At 37.8% G+C, this 23,985-nt stretch overlaps 1 protein-coding gene across 1 annotated transcript; it reads left to right on the forward strand.

Annotated features, from left to right (window-relative positions):
* Positions 1 to 4,917: 4,917 nt before the first annotated feature.
* Positions 4,918 to 23,621, forward strand: LOC137939078 (uncharacterized). The gene is made up of 7 exons (XM_068784261.1): positions 4,918 to 5,326; positions 6,032 to 6,128; positions 6,292 to 6,407; positions 16,423 to 16,467; positions 17,320 to 17,345; positions 22,828 to 22,963; positions 23,090 to 23,621. The coding sequence occupies exons 1-7, from the start codon at positions 4,930 to 4,932 to the stop codon at positions 23,191 to 23,193; spliced, it is 921 nt and encodes a 306-aa protein (XP_068640362.1). The 5' UTR covers positions 4,918 to 4,929; the 3' UTR covers positions 23,194 to 23,621.
* The last annotated feature ends 364 nt before the right edge of the window (positions 23,622 to 23,985 follow it).

Here is a 23,985-nt window from a genome sequence, read left to right on the forward strand (position 1 = left end):
TTTGTCTCCCTTGCCGAGAAACCAGAGATCGTGATGCTCTTCGTCTGGACTATGTTGTCAGTCCCTGGAGATCATGGTGGTTTCGTCCATCGCCATAAGAGCTGAGAGCTCTCTGCTAAGTTATGTCGTCAGCCTCCGTCTGACGTGTTTCGTCCCTGGGAAAACCAGAGCGTGACTCTGGTCTTGGCTGATCCGCCAGTCTTGGTTCACCATCGTAGACTTATTTTGTCACTATTGTGTCTCTTTGATTGAGACATTATTATTGAAGAAGAACTCCTCAGTTGCTTGCCTTGGGTTCATTATTTACTAACTATTGTCATCATTGGTTCATTTGATGAAGAATTTGAATTACTTCGGAAAATAAAGCACATGATGTCCCTCAACTTCTTCATCTTATCTTCTTATCGATTCCCCATTACCCTTTTATTATTTGGTTGTCTTTCTCCTACCATCCTTTATTTGACTTTCACTTACCCCTTTGGCCAACCCTTTTGGAGTGTTGCTTTGGTTGGTCATTTTTTATATATATGGTTGTTTTATTGGTACCCTTGAGTTTTTTATCGGCGTCTTGTAAATGACAGGCATTACCCACTTTAGTGATTATTATCATTATATTTGTTCGAAATCATTTGAGGTTGGTTTCGACTTATGTTCTTTCACCCATTTCTACCCTTTTGAAAGTTTGTGCTCGGTTTTGTACTTATACTTGGGCCACCGTGATGGAGGAGATTATTATTACATCTATGTTATTTGTATCAAATTAGGATCACTGCCATTACTTCCTCGCTTGAGGGGAGTGTTGGAAGATATTATGTAATTAGAATGTCGTTGATGTAATTAGTTTATGTTTCTTATCTCTTCTTCACTCTTACTAAGGTGAAGGGTATAATTATAATATTGTACTTTTATCATCTATAAATATAGTTCTCCAACCTCTTTCTCCTTCTCCAAATTCATCACTCTTCTTCTTCTCCTCCTGAACCTTATCTCTACTACTCTCCTTCTTCTTCTCACTCCATAATCCTCTTCTACTTTGATTGTACATCATGAAATCCTAAGTTTAAAAAAAGTAAAGTTACTAAATTATCTTTTTTAGTTTTTTAAAATTTTATACTAAAATTTTATCTTAAAAACTCCTCCTCTCCTCTTCTCATTGGCAAGAAAAACCTGTTTTACTTTGTTTGTAGAGAACCCCTCATCTTGCTTTGGGGAACATAAAAAACTAGCCCCAAGTCCTAACCCCTCCCATCCTCTTTACTTAATTTTTCAGAACTTACACTTCATTTGATCATTCACGTATTGCAAATAGGTGTAGCATTGAGCTCAACCAAACTCAAACCTATCTAGGTTTGAACGTGGTTTGACCTTAAGACTTCAAACTTGAGTTTATCGTTGAGCATCAAGTTGAACTCAAACCCGAGCAAAAAATTTTAAATGAGTTAAAGCTCGAGCAACATTCGAACTTAGTACCATTGAATTGCAAGCGGTAGTAGAGGAGTCCAAAACTTTGTAATAAAGCATACTAATATACAATAGTCAGCTTAATATACCTAATAGAAAGAGTAAATTTTTTCATCAATAGTGTTTATTCTATTGGCAAACAAAACACGAATTGATTCAACTTTAACTCATCCTAGGGTGTTAGTATAGACAAGTTTAAGTGCACTGGAAAAGAAATTCCAGTGTTTGTGCCCCAAAATGAAAAATATGATATAAACAAGAGAATGAGTAACTTTTTGTAATATACTTAAATAGAACATATACCTAAACAGATAATTAACCAAAATAAGCATGGTTACTACACTTATAAGGTATTTAATGTGTAGTATTAAAATATATTAATAAACTAATTAATGAAAGACTATCTTATATTACTTAATGATTAAAGTTAATTATAAATTAATATAATAATTACTTGTGATTAGAATAAATTATATAAAAAAGTAAAAAATAACATAAGTGAATATAATAAAGAAATAAATTATTTTTTAATAACATATGATATATTTTAACATTAAAAACCACTAATTTAATACAGTAATAAAAAATTAATATAATAAATAAATAAATATATTATTTTATCAATAACATAATATATATTTTTACGTATTATTAATTAATAATATATTATCACAAAATTTAAAACCATTGGTTTAATTAATTATAGCAATGGGATAGTTAAACCAAGACAATTTATCAAATATTTATTTTAAAAATATTTTAATTATGACTAATAAATCACTAATTTAATACTATAATTATAAAATGAAAATTTTGAAAAAAATAAAAAAATTATTTTATAAATTAAAAAATATGGATTATTTTTTTAATAACATAAGATATATTTTAACATTAAAAACCACTAATTTAATACAGTAATACAAAATAATATAATAAATAAATATATATATTATTTTATCAATAACATAATATATATTTTTACATATTATTAATTAATAATATTTTGTCACAAAATTTAAAACCATTAGTTTAATTAATTATAGCAATGGGATAATTAAACCAAAACAATTTATCAAATATTTATGTTAACAATATTTTAATTATGACTATTAAATCACTAATTTAATACAATAATTATAAAATGAATATATTGAATAAATAAAAATAATTATTTTATAATTAAAAAATACGGATTATTATTTTTATGGCGCTGGTTTAAATTTTCCTGATTTAGGAAAAATTAAACCACTTCGTCTTCCTCATGGCGCACATCGTCTTCCTCAGCGCTGATAATGGCGGGAGACTACAGTGGGTCAACGAGCAATGGCGACAGAGGTGGCGCTCCGACAGTACGCCTAGAGAGAGAAGAGAGGTCGGAAGGCCGATAGGCTATGCGACAAAAGCTCAGCCTCCCGTGCTCTACAACAGAGGTCGAGAAGGAGAAGATAGAGGGAAAAAAATCGGGGGAGGAAGGCCGAGCGGGAGAAAAACATTTCGGGTGGATTCTTCGCAGGTGTGGGGGGGGGGGGGGGGGGGGGGATAATTTTGGACTAAGGACCTAATTGAATGAACTGAGTATGCAAGAGTAATTCATGTCTGATTCATATTGGACTAACCCCCTTAGGGTAAATGGTATTTTTGTAAGTCGAACTTGAAAAATATCCAGTTTAATTTATTATACTTAAAGAATTTTATTTCAAATTTGAGTTCGAACCAATTTAAGTAAAAACTGAATTGAGTTATTGACATTTTTCGAACGCAGACACTGCCAAAGATGTCCCGTTTGCGAACAGTCCCGTTTGTCGGTGTGTCGGCGTGTCGGCTTATCATCAGGTCGTTCTCGGCTCGGCACGCCGTTCTTTGGTCTTCGGGGGTGTATCCCCGAACCATTGGCCTCCCTAAGGGGGGGTTAGTGCCCCAAAGTGGATTCTTGAAGATCAAGTCATGTCCAACATGAAGATCATGTCATGTCATGTACATGAAGATCAAGTAAGAATTTGTGTTAGTGTTGACGACTTCATGTGCACTGGAAAACAGTTTCCAGTGTTAGTGCCCCAACATGAGAAAAACATAAAAAACAAGAGAATTTCTAAACCTTTACAGTGCACTCAATTACAACATAATCCTTAAACCCCAAATTAGGTAAAACAACCATTATTACTACACGAATAAGTTATTGAAAGTATAATTAAATATACTAATATATTTATTAATTGAATTAGATATTTTATTGTACATTAATATGGTAATTACACGAGCCAGTGAAATACGTATATGATTAATTACAAATAATAAATAAATAACATTATAAATAAAAAAACAAAAGTAATACATTAAGTTATTAATTTATTAATAACATATGATATATTTTAACCTAAAAATGAGTAATTTAAGAGAAAAAATTGATCTAATCATAACTTTAACACACTATATATTTGTACATAATATATTTTATGTATTATTAATTAATAATATATTATCACAAAATTTAAAACAATTGGTTTAATTAACTATAACAATCGGATAATTATGCCAAAATAAGTTATCAAATATTTATTTTAATAATATTTTAATTATAACTATTAAATCACTATTTTAATATAGTAATTGTAAAATAAAAATAATTATTTTATAAATAAAAATAATTATTTTATAAATAAAAATAATTATCTTATAAATAAAAATTATAAAATAATAATTTTTATGAAGATAGTTTAATTTTTCCTAACTTAGGAAAAATTAAACATCTTCGTCTTCCTCAGCAGCGAGCCAGCGGGGCGATGGCGACGGGGCCGGGAAAGGGAAAGGCAATGGCCGGCGACGGCGGCGGGGGGCAATGCCGACAGAGGCGGCGCTCCGACGGTACGCCGAGAGGGAGAAGAGAGGGAGGCCGAGAAGCTCTGCAAATGTTTGACCTCCCGTGCTTTGCGGGAATGAGAGAGGGCTGCGGAAATGAGAGAGGGAGCAGAGAATGAGAGAGGGTTGCGGGAATGGAGACGAGAGAGGGCTGCGGAAATGAGAGTGGGAGCAGAGAATGAGAGAGGGTTGCGGGAATGGAGACGAGAGAGGACTGCGGGAACGGAGAACGGAGACGAGAGAGGGCTGCGGGAACGGAGAACGGAGACGAGAGAGGGCTGCGGGAACGGAGACGAGAGAGGGCTGCGGGAAAGGAGACGAGAGAGGGAGCAGAGAAAGAGAGAGGGCTGCCGGAATGCAACGGCAGAGAGGGTGTGCGGCAGAGAGATCCCCGAGAGACAGCCCCGCGCGAGAGTCATGTACATGATTCTCAAAATTGGGCGGAAAGCACTTTCCGCCCTTTACTCTTGAGACATGAACTCTTGATTCATGTATATTCATGTACATGACATGAATTTGGGCGTTCCCTAACGACATCAGGACATGACCTGCGTAATGCGCATGAAGATCATGTCCTGAGTCATGTGCACTAACCCCCCCTAATTCAAAAACATGAAACCCTCTCTCAGGACAGCTCTTTCTGCCGTTTCCCGCTCTCCAAATCTCTCAAGTTTTTCTTCTTCCTCTCTCCTGTCAGTATCTTCAAAGCGGTTTACTTTTCCGGCCTCCGAATCCACTTGTCTTCAGAAAAGGAACACTTGGATTCCCTTCTTTCACTCCGCTCCAAGTGTTCGGATAATCTCATCATTTTCGTCCCCGATGTCCGACGCTACTGAGAGTGTCTCCTCATCTTTTCCAATGGAGAAGCAGTTTGAGGATTTCCGTTTGCAGTTGGAAGAATCGGGAAGCGTAAGAGAGCGGATTCGCTCGGTTTCTATGGAGATGGAATCTGCAATTCGGCTAATTCAGTATAGCATCTTGCTTGTTCATCAATCTCTTCCAGTTTCTGGTGCACACTTTAAATCTGATTTTTTATTCCTTTCAGCATTCCATTTGAAGGGTAGAACCTGTCAGAGTTCTTTCCGTAAATTTTCTTGTTTCGACGTGTATTTCATTGGTGTTACTATTTAAATTTGGGTCTGGGGTCTAGTTTTGCTTTTATGATAGATTTCTCTCGGTGTTGTACTTCACTTACAATGGCTTCTTATCTTCTTTCTTTTGGAGTTTCTTGTTAGTGTTACTATGCGTCGTTCTTAATTTTCTAGTTTCTATTCTCCCTTCATTTCACAGTTTTTGCATTTTGGATTTCGATTTTCGGTTTCTTCTTTCTGACATGATTGCCTATTTTATTGAGCTATGTTTTGGCATTTTCTGTTTCTTCAGATTAGGGTAGTGCCTTAATTTACCGCCACCCCCTCTCCCAGGATCCTTTATATTTGCTCAAACAAGTTTTAGATTCTACTGTTTAATTCCTCCTGTGGTAATACTTTTCCCACTATTTAAGAAGACTAGTTATTTTGTTACAATTCAGACGGTTTTGTGGGTTTCAGAAATATATTGCTTTTCTATTAGCCTATCTTCGTGACCGGCAGTTTTCCCTTGAAGGTTGCTGATTCGTGACATGTATTTATGCAATTGATATTTTCACCCCTTCTATGGTTATTTTCTTTTTCAAATCTGGAAAATAGTTTATCACCTATTTGTGCTGCCACAGAGGTTCTGGAAAAGGCAAAGGCTCAGATAAGCACACTGAAGGAGCTTTTCCAGCGGCTTGCTGGTATACTCCAGGAATGCCCTGGTCAATACTACAGGTAGGTGAAGAGAGCTGTTTTGGTTGGTGAGTATCGGTCACCTAAAATCCTTGCAATTGTCGCAAGTTTTATATCTTATTGTTGTAATCAGTTTGCTTTATTCTCAGCACCATTTAAAAAAAAAAAAATTGCAGTTTGCTTTAACGATATATTTTATGGTCAGGTATCATGGTGATTGGCGGGGCGAAACCCAAACAGTGGTTTCTTTGCTAGCATTTCTGCATTGGTTGGAGACAGGAAATTTGCTGTCACATTCAGAAGCTGAGGAGAAGCTTGGATGTGAGTGTGGAATTGTCAATAAATCTTCCTTTTCTTAGGCTATTCTGTATTGAAAGGATATAATGTGTAAGTGTCAGTTTTCTTCTCTTTCTTAATCTGCAATAATAAATTACTCTCTTAGATCGACATCAACGATTCTTCTCCTTGCAATCATCCAAAATGTCAAAAATGTTCGGTGTGACCAAGTTAGAACTTGGGACTTCCTATTTTTTTTTTTTTTTTTTAGTATGAATTTTATTAAGAGAAACAAAAGGAGCTAACTCCAGACAACAAAAGATTGCAAGAAGGCTCCTTGCTTGGCTAGAACATCAGCCACGGGATTTGTTGATCTTGGAATGAGAGACCAGAAACACTCCAAGAGATTTACAATATCCAAAACTTCAAAAAAAGCATCCCAGTGACGTCACGGAGGAGTAGAGGCATGCTGGCACCAACCGATCACCACCTTAGAGTCTCCCTCGATCAGGACAGGTCCGGAGCAATGATCACGAAAGACACGAAGCCCATTGAGGAGGCTTTGGAGTTCAGCCATTGTGGAGTCTACAATACCAAGGGGCCTGGAGAAAGAGACGATATGGTTCCTAAGAGAGTCCCGAATCACGCCACCAAACCCAGCTAAGCCAGGGTTACCAAGAAAAGAGCCGTCGAAATTCAGCTTAAGGACTGCAGCAGGAGGCGGGGTCCATGACAGGAGACTTCGAGGAGAGGTGGAGTTGGGCTAAGCTTCTCCAATTATCCCTGATGGATGTTCCAGAGAACTGGGAGAAGGCCTTTCTTGAGTGAAGCCAAGTAGCAATATTGCCTAAGATGGTTTCAATAACTCTATCTTGAGTGCTGGTTTTGGCATTGAATCTTCGTTGATTTCACTCCAGCCAAAGACCCCACGGGATGAATGCGGATATAGCAGAGATCATCAGTTTCCCAATACCGGGGATAGGAGTTCCAACAAGCATACGGCAGGTGGCTGACAAATTCTCAGGGAAGTAGAGTTGGAGCCCAATTTTGTTAAGAATCGACGTCCAAATCCCCCAAAAGAAAGGGCACAAAAGGAGCAGGTGGCTTACAGTTTCTTCCTGTGCATGGCAGAAAGGGCAAATGGGGTCAACTCCACGGTTGCCACGAATTCTGAGGTTGCCAGCAGAGAGAATCTTATTACGGCAAGCACTCCACATGAAGAATTTTATTTTGGGGGGGGGGGGGGGGGGGGGGGCACTAAGACACCAAGTGAATTCCACTGCATGCTTGGGATCCCGAGTGATCTCTCCTCGAATAACAAGATAGAAGGTGCTAATAGAGAAGGAGCCACTTTTATCTGGCCACTAGATTAACTTGTCTGATTTGTTAGCTTGGATTCTGGTTGACTGCAAAGTGTCCAACAGTTGATTGGCTTCAAGACCTTCTGAATCAAATAAGCCACGACGAGGCTGAATGTTCCATCCCCCATTATCAACGACTTCAATAATAGTACTATTCCTCAATCTCAAAATACTGTGGAGGCTAGGAAAAGTGCTCTGAAGAGGCATATCCCCCAACCATAAATCTTCCCAAAATCTGATATGATGGCCATCTCCCACATAAAATCGGACTGCTGCTGAGAAAGTAGAAGTCAAGAGATAAAGCGACCGCCATATAGGAGATAAATTCCTTCTGTTTCCCCCATTTGTCCACTATTTTGTCCACCATTTTGAGGAAATGCCGGACGTTGAAAGCACCATATTTTTCCAAAGGTTTGGAGCTGATGAATTGAGTCGTTAAATCCATTTAAGGAGTAAAGCCTGATTCATGTCTTTGGAGAGCCGAATTCCGAGACCTCCAAAATTTTTTGGAAGGCAAACTTCCTCCCAGTTGACCAAATGGTACTTGAAATCCGGGATATTCCCTCTCCAAAGAAAATGTTTCTTCATTTTATCAAGTTGTTGACAAATAAAAGCTGGGCAAGGCATGAAGGAGAGATAATAGTTTGGGATGCCAGCGATACATGATTTCAAAAGAGTCAACCTTCCAACCTTGCTAAGCAGACCACCCTTCCATGATGCAAGACGTAATACCATATTCTCTATGACTGGAATCTAAAGATCTTTGCAAATACGACCAGTGAATAGAGGGAGGCCATGGTAAGTGCAAGAGGTAGATGAGATTACATACCCAAGCACCTCTGCCATTTCTGAGAGAGAGTTTGGGTTGATATTGAATCCAATCAAAGAAGTTTTCCTCCAATTGACTTTCTGACCTGAGCAGATTTCACAGAGCCCCAAAACTGCCTTTACTTTTTTATGTTGTCCAGCGTTCCTACACCAAAAATCAAAGTGTCGTCTGCATATTGAAGCACCCGAATGTTGAAAGCCAATGAGCTGCCGGTTGATGCAACCATCCACATTCTTTGGCCAAGACTAGCATAGCAGAAAGAAATTCCGCCACAATGTTGAAAAGAAGAGGGGAAAGAGGGTCACCCTGTCTCAATCCTCTAGATCCCTTGAAGCATCCACAAACTCTTCCATTTAAGATAAGAGAGTACGAGGCGGAGGACAGACAACTCCTAATCCAATATCTCCAACGATCTCCAAAGCCCATCCTACTCATAATGTCATCCAGTAGACTCCAATTTACCCGGTCAAATGTCTTTTCTAAATCCAGCTTAAGGATAAAGATTGGATCCTTCGAGTGAGAAAATTTATCAAACAACTCATGCGCCCCCATAGCCGAGTCCAAGATGTTTCTGCCCTTCAAGAAAGCACTCTGGACATGGCTAATAACAAGTGGGAGAACTATTTTGAGTCTGTTTGCGAGGAGTCTAGCAATGATCTTGTATGAACTTGAAATCAGACTGATAGGACGAAAGTCACCAGGGGTCTCGATATTTCTCTTCTTGGGGATTAGACAGATAAAAGAAGCTCCCTTGTTGAGGAAGGAGATGCCAGTCATGAAGAAGCCTTCAACCATTTTATAAATATCTCCCTTGATAATCGACCAAGCACGGTGGTAGAATTCACCATTAAAACCATCGGATCCTGGAGCCCGATCACGAGCCATGCCTAAAACTGCCTTCTCAATTTCCTTTTGGGAGAAAAGGGGCTTCAAGGATAGATGAGGCAGAGATGGGAAGCTGCCCGAAATGAAGCTGCTGGACTTTGGGCTGGTTAATAACATCATCAATATATAGATCTGTGAAAAAACTGAGCAGCTCATTAGTAATTTGGATCCGATCCGACGTTACCTCATTATTGATACATAAGGAGGTAATTCAGTTGGATCTCCTCCTCGTCAATGCGAGGGAGTGAAAAAACTTTGTATTGGCATTTCCTTCTGTTAACCATTTAAAGCGGGCTCTTTGTTTCCAACTGATTCTTTCCTGAACAAGGAGAGCTTGCAACTCCCTTTGCAGAGAAAGGCGAGAAGAGAATTCAGATGGAGATAAGTACCTTTGTTCTTCCGAAGAGTCCAGCTCAGCAATGCGGGAGAGAAGAGAGGATTTTTTTTCTTTGGCAGATTTGCGACGTTGGAAGGACCAATCCTTAAGTTTCTTTTTGAGGGTTTTGAGCTTTATCAGAAGAGACCACTCTGGTCGACCCCAGTCTAGAAGATTTGACCACCAATCTTTCAAGAGCACATCAAAGTCAGGATCTGAGAGCCAAATGTTTTCAAATCTGAATGGGGGTGGACCCCATCGTCCACAAGAGGTGGATAATAGAATGGGCCAATGGTCGGATCCTACCCGATTGAGGACTTTCCCTAAAATATCTTCGTAAAGATGGAGCCAATTTGAGTCTGCCAGGAAACGGTCTAACTTTGAGAGGATAGGGTGTTATTGCCCGTTAGACCACGTGAATGTTTTTCCAGAGAGGGTGATTTCTTCAAGTTCACTTCCACCGATAAAATCAGCAAAACCCCTCATTGAAGATGAGATGTGCAATACACCTGCAAAGGTTTCTCAACAGTGACAACTTGTGAAGGTCCAATAGGTTCATCAACTGGCATAGGGATAACACATCCAAGGTCAGAAGGTATGATAGGAGCTAAGGGTAAAGATGTAGATGAAAATAAGGGATCATACTAAAAAAATGTAACATCCATAGACACAAATGTTGTTTTAGTGAATGGGCAAAAACATTTGTATCTCTTCAGTGTGCAAAAGCATCCCAAAAATATACATTTAACTGCTCTAAGTGGCAACTTATCTTTGGATGGTCCCAATACATGTGCAAAACAAACACAACCAAACACTTAAAGGAGAGATAGGAAAGAATGGAAGTGACGGTAAGAGGACATGAATAGGAATTTTACCTTCTAAAACAGATGAAAGCGTTCGATTGATAAAAAAACAAGTAGTAAGTATAACATCACCTCAGTAGGACTTGGGTACATGTGTCAGAGGTGGTTCCGGTCCACCTCTTTTGATTAGGTTGGCTTTCCGCACTTAAACGACTAGTGTTTTAGGTTGTATTGGCCAGCATCTGGACATGGTATCAGAGCCAGGTCCGGCACCGGCATGTCCTGCCTTCGAATCCTGCGGGGAGCGGTAAGGGGCGGGGTGGGTGTCAGAGGTTGTTCCGGTCAACCTCTCTTGATTAGGTTGGCTTTCCGCACTTAAATGACTAGTCTTTTACGTTGTATTGGCCAGCTCTTGACAACATGCATGTGTCTCATCATTGTCCTAGCTACTTCCAGTATATGACAATTCTTACGTTCAACCTTTCCATTTTGCTGAGGAGTGAAAACACATGATGTTTGATGAATAATTCCTTGATTTTGACAAAAAATATGAAATTTGTGATTCATGATTTCAAGGCCATTGTTAGTACAAAAAATACGGAGTGAGGCATCAAATTGATTCTTTATTTCATTGTAAAAAAGTTTGAATACATCAAAGGCCTCAAATTTTTCCTTAAGAAGGTAAATCCAAGTGCATTTACTAAAATCATCAATAAAAAAAATAAAATACCTATGATCAAACTGAGTAGTCATACGACAAGAACCCCATATGTTAGAGTGTACAATCTCAAATAGATGATTGGATTTGTAATGTGAGAGTCAAAAGGAACTTCTGTAATGCTTGCCCAGTTGACATGAAAGACTAGAAGGAAACTTTGGAAAAATTTGAATCAATTTGGCTATAGATGGATGACCTAGCCACAAGTGACACTGTAAAGGAGAATCTATTGAGTGTAATGATTGAATATTATCTGGTTGATGGCTCTCTAGATAATATAGTCCATCTCTCTCACGAGCGCAACCAGTCGTCTTCCTCATCGCGAGATCCTAAAAAATCCAGTGAGTAGGATAAAAGGTAAGAGAACAATTCATAGATTTGGTTAATTGACTAACAAATAACAAATTTAAAGGAAACTTGGGAACAGGAAGCACTGACTGAGGAGATAAGGAGGCTAGAGTGACATTGCTTACTCCTCAAACAAGAGAACTAGACCCATTTGCTAGATTGACAAGTTTTATATACAAAGACTCTTTCAAAATAGAAAACAATGATGACATACCCGACATATGCTTGGTGGCCCTTGAATCAAGAACCCAAGATGGTGATGAGTGAACATAATAAGCTGGCATACCTGAGTTAACACTAGTAGGTGTAGGAACAAGGATGGAAGCATGAGCTACAAATGCAGAAGGTGAGGTAATAGAGATTTGAGCTATCCATGGTGCAATTTGCTACTATTGCTATATCAACTGTTGCATCTCATCTAGAACTCCCGTGTAACAGAGGTAGAAGAATTAGAAAGTCCACTTCCACTATCATAAGTGGTAGAATTAGCCCATGCTGGTTTTCCAAACTTAATCCACACTTGCCAACTTATTCTGTCCATAGTGAACACATTTTCTTTCTAACTTACCATCACTGCTCCCTCTACCTCGACCTGAGCCCTCTCTACCTCGACCTCTGCTAGTACCTGTGCTACCTCTAGAGGAGTTTGTGGGGACTCATGTAGTGTTTGAGGCATTAAGAGCAGTAGCTTCCATTATCTTGCCATCTTTACCTGCTTTGGGTAGCATAATCTTCTCAACCCTCATAATGTGATTAAAAGTGGTAGAGATAGTAGGTATGTCATCAGAGGCTAATACTTGAGCTTTTATCCCATCAAATTAGCACCTAACCTATCAAGAAATTTTGCAACCAGCAACAGATTTTGTTGTTTCCTCAATTCCCTTTCACCAGGAGAAAATGGATGATAAACATTAATCTCCTGCCACATACCGAGTACATTGTAGTGCTCTATGATGGTTTTATTGCCTCTTTTTAACCCAAAGAAATAAGTATATAGCTCATAGACTTGAGAGCGATTACTCTCCTAAGCTTATAAATACTCTAGGGACAACCACATAGTGTTTGTTGTCTCCTCCCACAACCACATTGTAGGAGGAACGAACATCTGAGCAATTACTTTCCAGTTGGTGTGTAGAGGAGCACATGAAAGGTAAGTAAATTTTTTTTGAGTGTGGATCTAGGTGGAGATGAGACCCATAACAACACAAACAATCTCAGCAGCTGAGCAGAAAACATAATCAAAACGCTGGGAGTTCCTCTCCTTCCAGAGGCACCAAGGGATGTAAGTAACACATGCTGATAAAAGGAGCTTGCCTAAGCTGGGGAGGCAGTATATGTTGCCCAGGTCATGAGGGATGCAAAACTGGAGGCACATGCTATCAATCAGAGAAAGTCCAAATCCGCTAGGCAAAAGTGCAGTGCAGGAGGAGGTGGCTACTCAGTCTCCAGCCCACAGAAAGGGCAAAGGGGATTAGGAGAAGTATTGCCACGTCGGATGAGATTGTCAGTAGTGAAGATTCTATTATGGCAGGCGCTCTAGAGGAAGAATCTCACCTTGGGAGGAGACAAGAGATGCCAAGCAATGGCAGCTGGGTGAGGGGCGGGGGGCCTGGTCCAGCCCATAAGAAGATGATAAGCCGATGAAACAGAGAAATGACCGCTGTCATCAGGAACCCAGATCTTCCGACCGACCACTTGAGCACGAAGCTTAATACTACCAAGCTCATCAATCAAGTCGCAAATAGCAATGGCCTCCTCATCAGTGAGGCCACGCCTCAGACAAAGATCCCAACAACCGTTTTCCCAAGCTTCGACAACAGAGAGATCACAATAGGTGGTGAGCTGGAGAAGCGGGGGGGAGACAAAGATCCCAACAGCCGTTTCCCAAGCTTCGACAATAGAGAGATCACAGGAGGTGGTGAGTTGGAAAAGCGGGGAGGGTGGGTAGAGATGAGGCATGAGGGACGTCGCCCGACCACCAATCAATCCAAAAACATTGGCTGGATCCATCACCAACAAAATAGCGGATGGTAGTGCGGAAGGTGGAGAGGAGATGGAACATGGCCTTCCAAATAGGGGAGAGGTGGCGACTGCTGCCACGGGTAATCCATCTACCCCCAAAACATCGTAGCTTTGAGGCTATAATCGGTTAACCACTAATTGGAAGGTAATGTTTTAAATTTCCCCAATACTTTTCTCTTTTATCAGCCTGTGTTCCATAGTTTTAAATTTCCTAATTTCATGTAAAGGTTGTTAACCACTAACATAATTCAATGCATAGAACATGATTACATATAGAAATAAAACTATGGAAGTAGTGAAATGACCAAAATACCTCTGAACATATTTTCTAACAAATGAACTAAACACTATTTCAACAAACAATAAATTTGAGCAATAAGAGAATGAATTTGGACATATTTCAACACTCCCCCTCAAGTTGGTTTACAAATGTTGAGCATTCCCAGCTTGCCAATTAGGAAGTCAAATTGATGTGATTGAAGACTCTTTGTGAAGATATCTATCCCTTGTTTTTTTGGTTAGAATGAACGAAATACACAATACTCCTTCATCTAGCTTCTCTTTGATAAAATGCCGATCAATCTCAATATGCTTTGTTATATCAAGATGTACTTGGATTATTGGAAATACTAATAGCTGCTTTGCTATTTGAGTATAACTTCATAGGTTGGTTGAACTCAATCTTCAAATCACTTAAAAGCCGTTTTGTCTACAAAAGCTCACTTATCCCTTGTGCAATAACCCAGAACTCAGCTTCAATACTTCTTCTAGCCACCATATTTTGCTTTTTGCTTCTTCAAGTCACTAGATTTCTTCGTACAAAGTTTCAATATCCAGATGTAAATTTCCTATCATTTATACTTCTAGCTCAGTCAACATCAATGAATGCTTCAACAGTCTTTTTGAATAATAATCTCTTTCCTAGAGATATCTAAAAATCCTATAAATTGCATTTAAGTACTCCTCACAAGGGGAGTGTATGAATTGACTCATAATACTCACTGCAAAAGCAATGTCAGGTTGAGTATGGGAAAGGTAAATCAAATTTCCAACTAATCGTTGGTGTTGTTCCTTATCAACACCAACACTTGCACTCTAACTTGCAATTTGCATCTGTAAAAGAGTGCACTTTAGGGTTTTTGGAGAGAGAGAGAGAGAGAGAATTCTGAGTGCTGGAATGACTTTGGTTGAGGGTTGAGCTCGACCCCAGACTTATTATAAAGTTTTGAAATAAAAATTATAGAAATGTCTTTTCTTACTTAAAAACACTTCAACCCCCTTTATATCTCCCTACATACTTGTTCAAATTAGATGAAAACTGAACTTGAGAGAAAACTAAACACATAGAACTAGATAGTGTAGATGCTGGACTTTATAGTGAGTGAAAAATGACGTATTGCCCTTAAAAAGATTTTTTAGTGCTCTCCCTTAAGCTGGAATGTATGTATGCATAAGGCCCAACTTGCTTTAGAATACCCCAAATTCATGTATGCCCAGTGCTTTTAGTAAACATATCTCTAATTTGATCACCAGGTCACACTTAGAGAGTTACAACCTCATTTTTCATCACTTCTCGAATAAAGTGGCAATCTACTTCAATAAGTTTAGTCTTTTCATGGAATACTGGGTTTCCTACAATGAGTGTAGCAGGCTGATTATCATTGTACAGGTCATAGGTCCCTCCTGTTGTAGGTTCAATTCTTTGACCACAGATCTTACCCACATCAACTCACTAACTGTATGAGCCATAACTCTATATTCAAGCATCAATATTGGAATGGGTTACGACATTTTGTTTCTTGCTCTTCTAGCTTATCAAATTACCTCCCAGAAAAACACAATAACATGTAGTAGATTTTTCGGTCAAGCTTAGATCCGACATAATCAACATCCGAGAAGGCCTCTATTTTCATGTGATTATGAGGCTTAAAAATAGTCCTTTTATGAGTTCCTCATTTAGATATCTCAAGATCCGTTGGGTAGCTTCCAAATGAACCTTGCGAGGACGCTCCATGAATTGACTAACAATACTTAAGAGCAAAGGATATATCAGGACAAGTGGCAATAACATATATGAGTTTTCTAATTAACCGATAGTACAATGTCTTATCGTGGTGTTCATAACTCTATCCATCATGAAGGTCGTGTCCAACCTCTATAGGAGTCTCAATAGGCTGAGCACCCAACAATCTATACTCATGGAGCACTAAGATGAGGTAAGATGCACTAAGTATCATGGCATTCTATTGATGAGGTAAGATGGACTGAGAATGTCTTTCCTAGAAGTGCTTAGGAACCTTAGTGGTAAACATAATTGCCCGAGCTACCTCTAAAAATTGTTTGTTTGTGCGTTTAACAACACGATTTTGTTGAGGTGTATTGACCCAAATTGTTTGGTGTATTGTTAGTGCATTTTCTATGAGAAATTGGCCAAGAATGGAACTGATGTACTCTTTGCCATCATCTGTTCTGAGAATTTGAATTTTGATATAGAATTGGGTTTCAATTATAGTATAGAAGTTTTGAAAAACCTTGGCAGCCTTGGATGTTTGTTCTTTAGTGCTCATTTTTCTTTTGCATGTATGATCAGAATGTTAGCAACCTTGATTACTGGTTTAGTGTATAGTCTATCATGACCATATAATAAGTTATGATTTTTTTATCTTTGTTTTTTTGGAATTACTTGGAATAATTTTCTGAGAGAACACTGTTATGCAGTAAATCCTTCAGAATTTGGCCTTGACATTGAAGACTACCTAACTGGTAAGTGGTGAATTTCATGGTCTCATTTATATGGATGACCAATGTGTTTACTTTAAGCGATTGTGATGTTACGATTGTGCAACAAGAATCATGATTGTTTCTCACTTAAACTCAAGCAAAACATGATTGAATCACAAGAAGAACTGGATTTCCTAATGGATTGGGCCTTTGGCTCTATTATCACATAGGAGGATTTCTAGTGTGTTGGTTACTAAAATGCCTGGTGAAAAGAAAAGGATTATGCCTGGTGATGGACCTTCAGAGGGAGGACTGCCTAAGAGAGGATTGAAAGATATTTTCTAGACAAGACCATACTGTTTCAGTTCCTACGTTACAGATGATTGAGATTATTTTGAAGAAATAGATGGACTTCATGAAAGGGAAAAGGGTGAAATGCTAATTTTACTTTGTTTAATAAGTTTAATAAAAAACAGTGATCGATAGAAAAAATTCTCCTACTAGAAAAAGTGCTGTGCTTTAGTTTCTTATACCCTTCATTGCTGCTCTGCTCTTTGTGATCTCTGATATGCAGTTGTTAGGTAAATAAATTTGGGAAGGCCAAGTTGTGCCAGTACAAGTTAAGAAGAACTCCATGAGGACATAATTTCCTCTTGAAAGTATTTGGTTCATCTCCTGTATAATTGAAATGTTCTGCAGTACTAGTTGAACAATAAAATTACTTAGTGATTTTTATGCTTTTTGGTGCTTTAGAAAATTGGCTTTCTTATCTCTCTAAAAACTGCTAGCTAAGACCAAATGAATGCTGTGCTAGTGTTGACTAGTTTTTTGTTGATGTTGATGGGATTGTTATCAATCTGTTATTGATCAAAAGGCTTTTCTTTCCATTTGCAGGATTGTGTTTCATGTCCAATGAAATGGTAAGAACTGTATTTAGATTGTGTCAATGATTTGCAAAGTTGTTGTAGTCTTGCATACAAGCTGAAAAAAAGAGACTAATAACTTTCATTCTCAAATCCTTGACCCAGGTTTGTAGTTTTGTCTACAAGAATCTTATGTGTCAGTTATGAAACTTGTTGAAAAACCAGTACAAGGGCATTTTGCTCATTTCACTTTATCCTCATATTTATGTTCTGATGTAATTTTGTTCTCTATATTGAATTATGTCTATAGTTCAAGTTTCATGTACATAAGACATATAGTGGAAAATATAAGGAGATTAGGGTTTCACTTAAGTGAGGGATAATTTTGTAAATTATGCAAGATCTCTTAATTAACTCGGTTGACGACCTCCAATGCAGCTCATTCTTGAGCCCTTCTCTCATTCTTCTCTCTCTTTCATTCTCTCTTCATCTTTTTTTTTTTTTTTTTTTTTTTTTTTTTTATGGTATCTAAGCAGTAGATCACATTTGGGAAGACTTTCAGTCAACTTTAATCATCTTTTGAAGAAGACAATTTCATAGAAGAAGGTTTTCCTCAATTTTTTCGGTTACTGGCTGGTAAAAATCCAATTTTTTCATCTTTTTCTTTTGCCATAACCCTAGGGTTATTGGCTCTACTGTTCCTAGAACAGTTTTCTATGATTTAACTGCCCCAAAAAAGGTTTTTATGCTTGTCTTGGGATGTGAGACAACTATCCCTTTTTCTCTTGCTTGCATCATCTTTGTCTTATGTTGATGTCAGCCCTAATTGTTGGTTACGTTTTGATTTCTTGCAAATTAGAAGTTTATGTTATTATTATTGAAGTTTGAAGTGTGCACATCCTAGTAATTGCCTTAACCCTAATTTTACGTGCTAGGGCCCACGTGGGTTTCTCATAAAGAGTACTTTGGTAGGTGAAATTGAACGGATGTGTGGTCTTATACAAACAACATAACCGATTTTGGTGAGGTATATACTTTGTCTAAAGAATTTTTAGGTTCTGATGGGAACGCCATTATTTCTATTACATCTGAAAAATTGAATGGTTCAAATTATCTCAAGTGGGCCAAATTAGTTAGGATGTACTTGAAAGCTTGGAAGAAGACAAAATTTATTAAAGGATGATCCCCCTATTCCCATTGAAGATGATTGGGAAGTAGAAGACACCCAAATTATGACTTGGATTGTCAATAGTATACATTCTTCTCTCCGGAACCATGTAATGAATTTTGAGACTGCCAAGGCTATATGGGTATCTTTGGAAGCTTACAGAATACTACAATTCATTTTTGGGTATCTAGCTAGAGATTAATGTTTATCATCCATTTACTATGGATAAATAAGAGCTCAGAAAACAACAAAATCAGCTGCTGGTAACAAATTTTCTTGATGGTTTAGGTGCTGAATTTGATGGAATCAAGACTCAAATCTTCTTTGAGGAGATACCTACCTTATACACTACCTTCAATAGGGTAATGAGATGTGAAAAGACAATTGTACCCAAGGTGGGAAAGGATGCTAAGATAGGTGAAGTCACGACTCTTACTACATTGGATATTGCAACCGGATTCACTGATTCTTCCAGGGGATGCATGGGGACTGGCAGAGGTAGAGGTAGAGATAGCTCAGACCGAGGAAGAAACCGTGGGGATAGTAAAACTGAAAGGAAGTGTGTTCATTGTGGACGCTCTAATAATTATTCCGACAGATGTTGGATTAATTTTGGAAAATTTGCATGGGCCAATTCTACTATTCATAAAGGTAATGCAAATGTGTCTAATGTTACAACACCTAGAGCCTCAGAAGAAATGTAACAATTAATTCAGTGACAACAACAGATTGCCCAATGTATGGCTCAACTCTCCATTACTTCCTCTTCTACATCTTTGCCTCATGTTTCTCCTCCCACAGCCACATGTTTACTTATATTTGCCTTCACTGTGAGTCATTCATTGTCCTGGGTTCTTGATTCAGGAGCTACTAAACACATGTCAGGTATGCCTTCATTAATTTCTTACTTAAATGAGTCCTTGTTTATAAAACATGTTAATCTTGCCGATGGGTCTGTTTCATCAATACAAGGAGTGGTAAATGTTACTCCTACTTCTTTCCTATTACCTTTGTCAGCCTTATTTGTTTCCTAATTCCCTCTAAATTTATTGTCTATGAGTTAGCTTGCAAAGTCTATAAACTGTTCCTTAGCTTTTTATCCTACTCATTGTGTCTTCAGGATTTCTTGATGAGGAGGACAATTGGTTCTGCTTGTGAATCAGTTTGCTGCTTCAATCAATGTTTTGTGCACAAACAATGGTCTTGAGTTTATTAATCGTAAGTTTAATTCCATTTGTCAAACTCAATGGATTATTCATCATACTTCTTGTGTCTTGACTCCACATCAAAATGGGGTTGCTAAGTGTAAAAATCATCACTTGCTCGTACTATGATGATTCATATGAATGCCAAATCATATTGGGTCGATGTTGTTCTATTGCATATTTTTTGATAAACAACATGCCTTCTTCTATCCTTGATGGTAGAATTCCGATTCAGATTGTGTTACCATTTGCTCTATTTTCTGTACCACCCTGTGTGTTTGGCTGCATTTGTTTTACTCATATTTTAGGACCCTCCAAGTATAAATTGTCTGCTCGGGTTGTCTAGTGTATCTTCTTATTAAGATACTCTAAGACACAAAAGGGTACAAATATTGTTGTCCATCAACTAGAAAGACTTTTGTATCTGCATATGTTACATTTTTTGAGGATGTTCCGTTCTGTGAGTCTCCTAGTTTTGAGATAGTTCCTCTTGTTCCCTCAGTCCTTGGATCTGTTATTCCTGTTCCAATCAATGGATGTTTTCAATCTTCACAAGATGTCATTGTTGAGAAACTACTGCTGATTTATCGACATAGAGAAGCAACATCTCATCCAGCTTTAGCTTCCTCTCTCACACCGGACCATGATTCTGCATCGTCTCAAGATCCTGAGGTAAGTGATTTACACCTTCCTATTGCCCTCCGGAAGGGTGTCTAAAAAGGTTCTTGACATCCTCTATCTCATTTTGTATCCTTTAATTTCTTATCTAGCAGTTATCGTAAGTTTGCCTTGTCTATCTCCACTTGTATTATTCTCTTTTGTCTCCTCATTGGAAGCCATGGATGTTGAGATGGAAGCACTGGTAGATAAAGATATTGGGCAGTTGTGATTTACCTCTAGGGGCCGTAGTTGTTGGTTGTTGATGGGTGTGTATAGTGAATTATAATGTGGATGGGTCAGTCGAAAGATATTAAGGATGCCTAGTTGCTAAAGGAGGATACCAAACTTACAAAGTTGATGTATTTGAGACTTTTTTCTTTTGTTGTCTGCCTGTCCTTTGTTCGTATATTGGTGTATGTTGTACTGAATCCAAGATGGTCCATATTCCAGCTTGACATTAAGAATGTTTTGCTGTATGGTGATCTTGAAGAAGAAGTATACATGGAGCAACCTCTGGGGGCACGCTGCTTAGGGAGAGATGCATAAAGTATGTAGACTCAAGAAAGCTATTTATGGTTTAAAATAGAGTCCACCGGCATGGTTAGAAAAATTCAGCCAAGTAGTTATGTCCATGTGATTCTTTAGAAGCCATTGTAACCATTCCTTGTTTATTATGAAGAGATCATTTGAGATTATCGTCGTATTGGTATATATAGATGATATCATTTTATTAGAGAGTGATAGTTCGGTATTGAAGAAGTTAAATCACACTTGGCAACTCATTTCTAGACTAAAGATCTGGGTCAACTGAAATATTTTATGGGGATAGAAGTTGCGAGAAGCAAAGAGGAAATTGTGTAGATTCGTAGGAAATATGTAACTGACATGCTATAAGAATATGGTCTTTTGGGAGATAAACCAGTTGATACACCTGTGGAGGTAGGACATAACCTTCATGATGATCAGAGTATAGAATTGAAAGATAAAACAATGTATCCAAGATTAGTGGGCAAGCTTATATAAGCTATAGTTAGTAGATCGGATATCTCATTTACAATCAGTTTATGGAACATCCATATAAGATTCACCTAAAGACTGCACAAAGAATCTTAAGATATTTGAAAGGAGCACCAGGGAAAGGTCTTCTCTTTAGACCTAATGATCACTTGAGAATTGAAGCATTTTTTTATGCTGATTATGCAGGTTCCAAATTGGACAAAATGTCAACCACTGGGTACCGTGTGTTTTTGGGAGGAAACTTAATTAGTTGGAAGAGTAAGAAACCAAATGTTGTTGCTCAATCTAGTGCAAAAGCAAAGTATAGAGCAATGACCCACATTGTAAGTGAATTAATGTGGGTGAGATCTATCGCCTGGGAGTAAGGTTTTTATTAGAAGGAACCTATGACTATGTATTGTAATAACCAGACAGTTATCTTCATTGCTAGTAATCCAATGTTTCATGAGAGAATGAAACATATAGAGGTAGACTATCACTTTATTTGGGATGTTGTGATGAAGGACGTGTTAAGTTGTGGAGCCTCATAAACCCCTTACGCAGAGTTGGTATGTTGTTTCATTAAGGGTAGTTTTGGGATTTCACACTTGTATTACGTTTGCCCTAGTTTTCTCTTTATATTTGGGAGCGCCGATGTTAGGGTTATTATCGAGGATCCTGAGTTGCGGTAGGGAAATGTTATTTCTCTTGTAAATTACTTTATCATTATAGTGAGTTATTGCAACGACGGAAGACATGACGTAATCTCACCTTGGGGCGAACCTGTATAAATCGTGTGTTTTCGTGTTTGATTATTTCTTCTTCTGTGATTATTATTGCTCTGGTTTGTATTGAATTAGGGCATCTAATTCCTAACAAAACGTGACAACCCTATATGTTCGATCTGGTGATCAACTTGATGTTTTCACTAAAACATTGGAGAAACCTGAAATTATGAACTTCTGTAACAAGTTGGGTCTCTTCGACATATATGCTCCAGGTTGAGGTGTTGAAAATAAGTACAAGAGCATTTTGGTTATTTTGGTTATCCTCATATTTATATTCTGATGTAATCTTGTTTTCTATGTTGAATTAATAGGACATATAGAATAGGAGATATAAGGAGATTAGGGTTTCACTTAAGTGAGGGGCAATTTTGTAAATTCAGCAAGATCTCTTAATTAAATAGGTTTGGTGACATGCATGACCCCAACACAGCTCATTCTCTTCTCTTTGATTCTCTCTTCATCTCTTTCTCTCTCCTCTTACTTTTTCAAAAATAATGAGCTCACAAAAGTAATATTATAATCTTCTATTCAACTTTCGTTTTGCTCATAGACTTCAGGAGAAAATCCTTGTACATTAATGGACAAGAATCAGCCTTCTTTATTCTCTCGGATAAAACATTTTTTTTTAAGAAATTATTTTGTAACTGAGATTTACTATGTAAAGTTTGTGTGAAATTTTTTAAGTTCTAAAGTTAACCACTTTCGTAATCAACTATTTCCAGCCAAGGTATGTGGTGAACCAAGTGATAGCAGGGGATTATGATAGTCCAAAAAAAGTGTTGAAGTTCTTAACAGACCTTCATGCTGCCTTCCGCATGCTTAATCTGAGAAATGATTTCTTACGCAAGAAGTTTGATGGTAAGCTGTTATTCTTTTAGATGCTTTTGATTATGATTCTACAAGTTGAATGTCAGAAAATATTTTGATAGTCAAGTTATAATCTGAGTGGCAACTGTCAACTGAGGGACGTATTTTTTGTGGCAGGTATGAAGTACGATCTAAGAAGAGTTGAAGAAGTTTATTATGATGTTAAGTTAAGAGGCCATTCACCAGGAGAACCGAAGCAGGAGAGGAAAGGTGAATTTTGATAGGAAAGCTGACACTTTCCACCTCAAATGATCTTTTGCTAAAGAAAGTCATTAGGATAAACCAAAAAAGAAAGTTTTTTTTTTTTTTTTTTTTTTTACAGTTTTTCTCCCTGGTGGCTTAGACATGGTTATTATGGGAAGGTTTCTCACTTCTGAGGCTCCACACCTCATTAGACTAGTGAAAATCAAGATTTATTGATCAGTACATGTGTCATTGTTGTTAAATCCGGCCCTGACTGATTGAGTCTGGCCAGTGCAATCAGATTCAATAGGACATGGTCCTTTTAGGTAGGTTAAGGGCAGGTGACCTGAAAAGAACAAAAGCTGGCTGACCTGACCAGTCAGGCGGATCTCTACATGGTGAGGGAAAATTTCTCGTGTAACACTGGAGGGGGTTGACATTCCCCCAAGTTCTAATTGATGATCCTTTAGGCTCGCTCTTTTAATGTTTCTGATTGGAAATTTGCATCCTAGGCAAAGGGTAGAAATGTTTTTTTCTTGATTATAGATTTTTCAAAAATCTTCCATTTAAAATTTTATTCTTGTTTTAATAGGAAGTTGGTTAGAAAAAGTATATAATGTTTTTTAATAGTTATTAGTATAATTTTAAAAAATCATGTCTTTATGTATCAATGAATTGATTTGAATTCAAATTTGGGTATTGCAAACCTATATAAAAAAGCTCAACGTGAATCTATTGGACCATTTTTTTTTTAAAGTTATGAGACTGGTTTTTACCTAACAAAATAAAATGTGTTGATTGTATGGCTGAACTCAGAGTTTATCTCAGTT

The sequence above is a fragment of the Aristolochia californica genome, unplaced genomic scaffold, assembly GCF_029961685.1.
Source record: "Aristolochia californica isolate CCGP_79_NKW_82.1479 unplaced genomic scaffold, dmAriCali1.0.hap1 SCAF_8, whole genome shotgun sequence".
NCBI classification, from domain to species: Eukaryota; Viridiplantae; Streptophyta; class Magnoliopsida; order Piperales; family Aristolochiaceae; genus Aristolochia; species Aristolochia californica.

Coding starts and splice junctions, on each gene's coding strand:
- LOC137939078 (XM_068784261.1), top strand. CDS start 4,930: ATGAAACCCTCTCTCAGGACAGCTCTTTCTGCCGTTTCCCGCTCTCCA. Junction 6,408..16,422: donor AGCTGAGGAGAAGCTTGGAT/GTGAGTGTGGAA, acceptor ACTGTTATGCAG/TAAATCCTTCAGAATTTGGC. Junction 16,468..17,319: donor CATTGAAGACTACCTAACTG/GTAAGTGGTGAA, acceptor TTCCATTTGCAG/GATTGTGTTTCATGTCCAAT.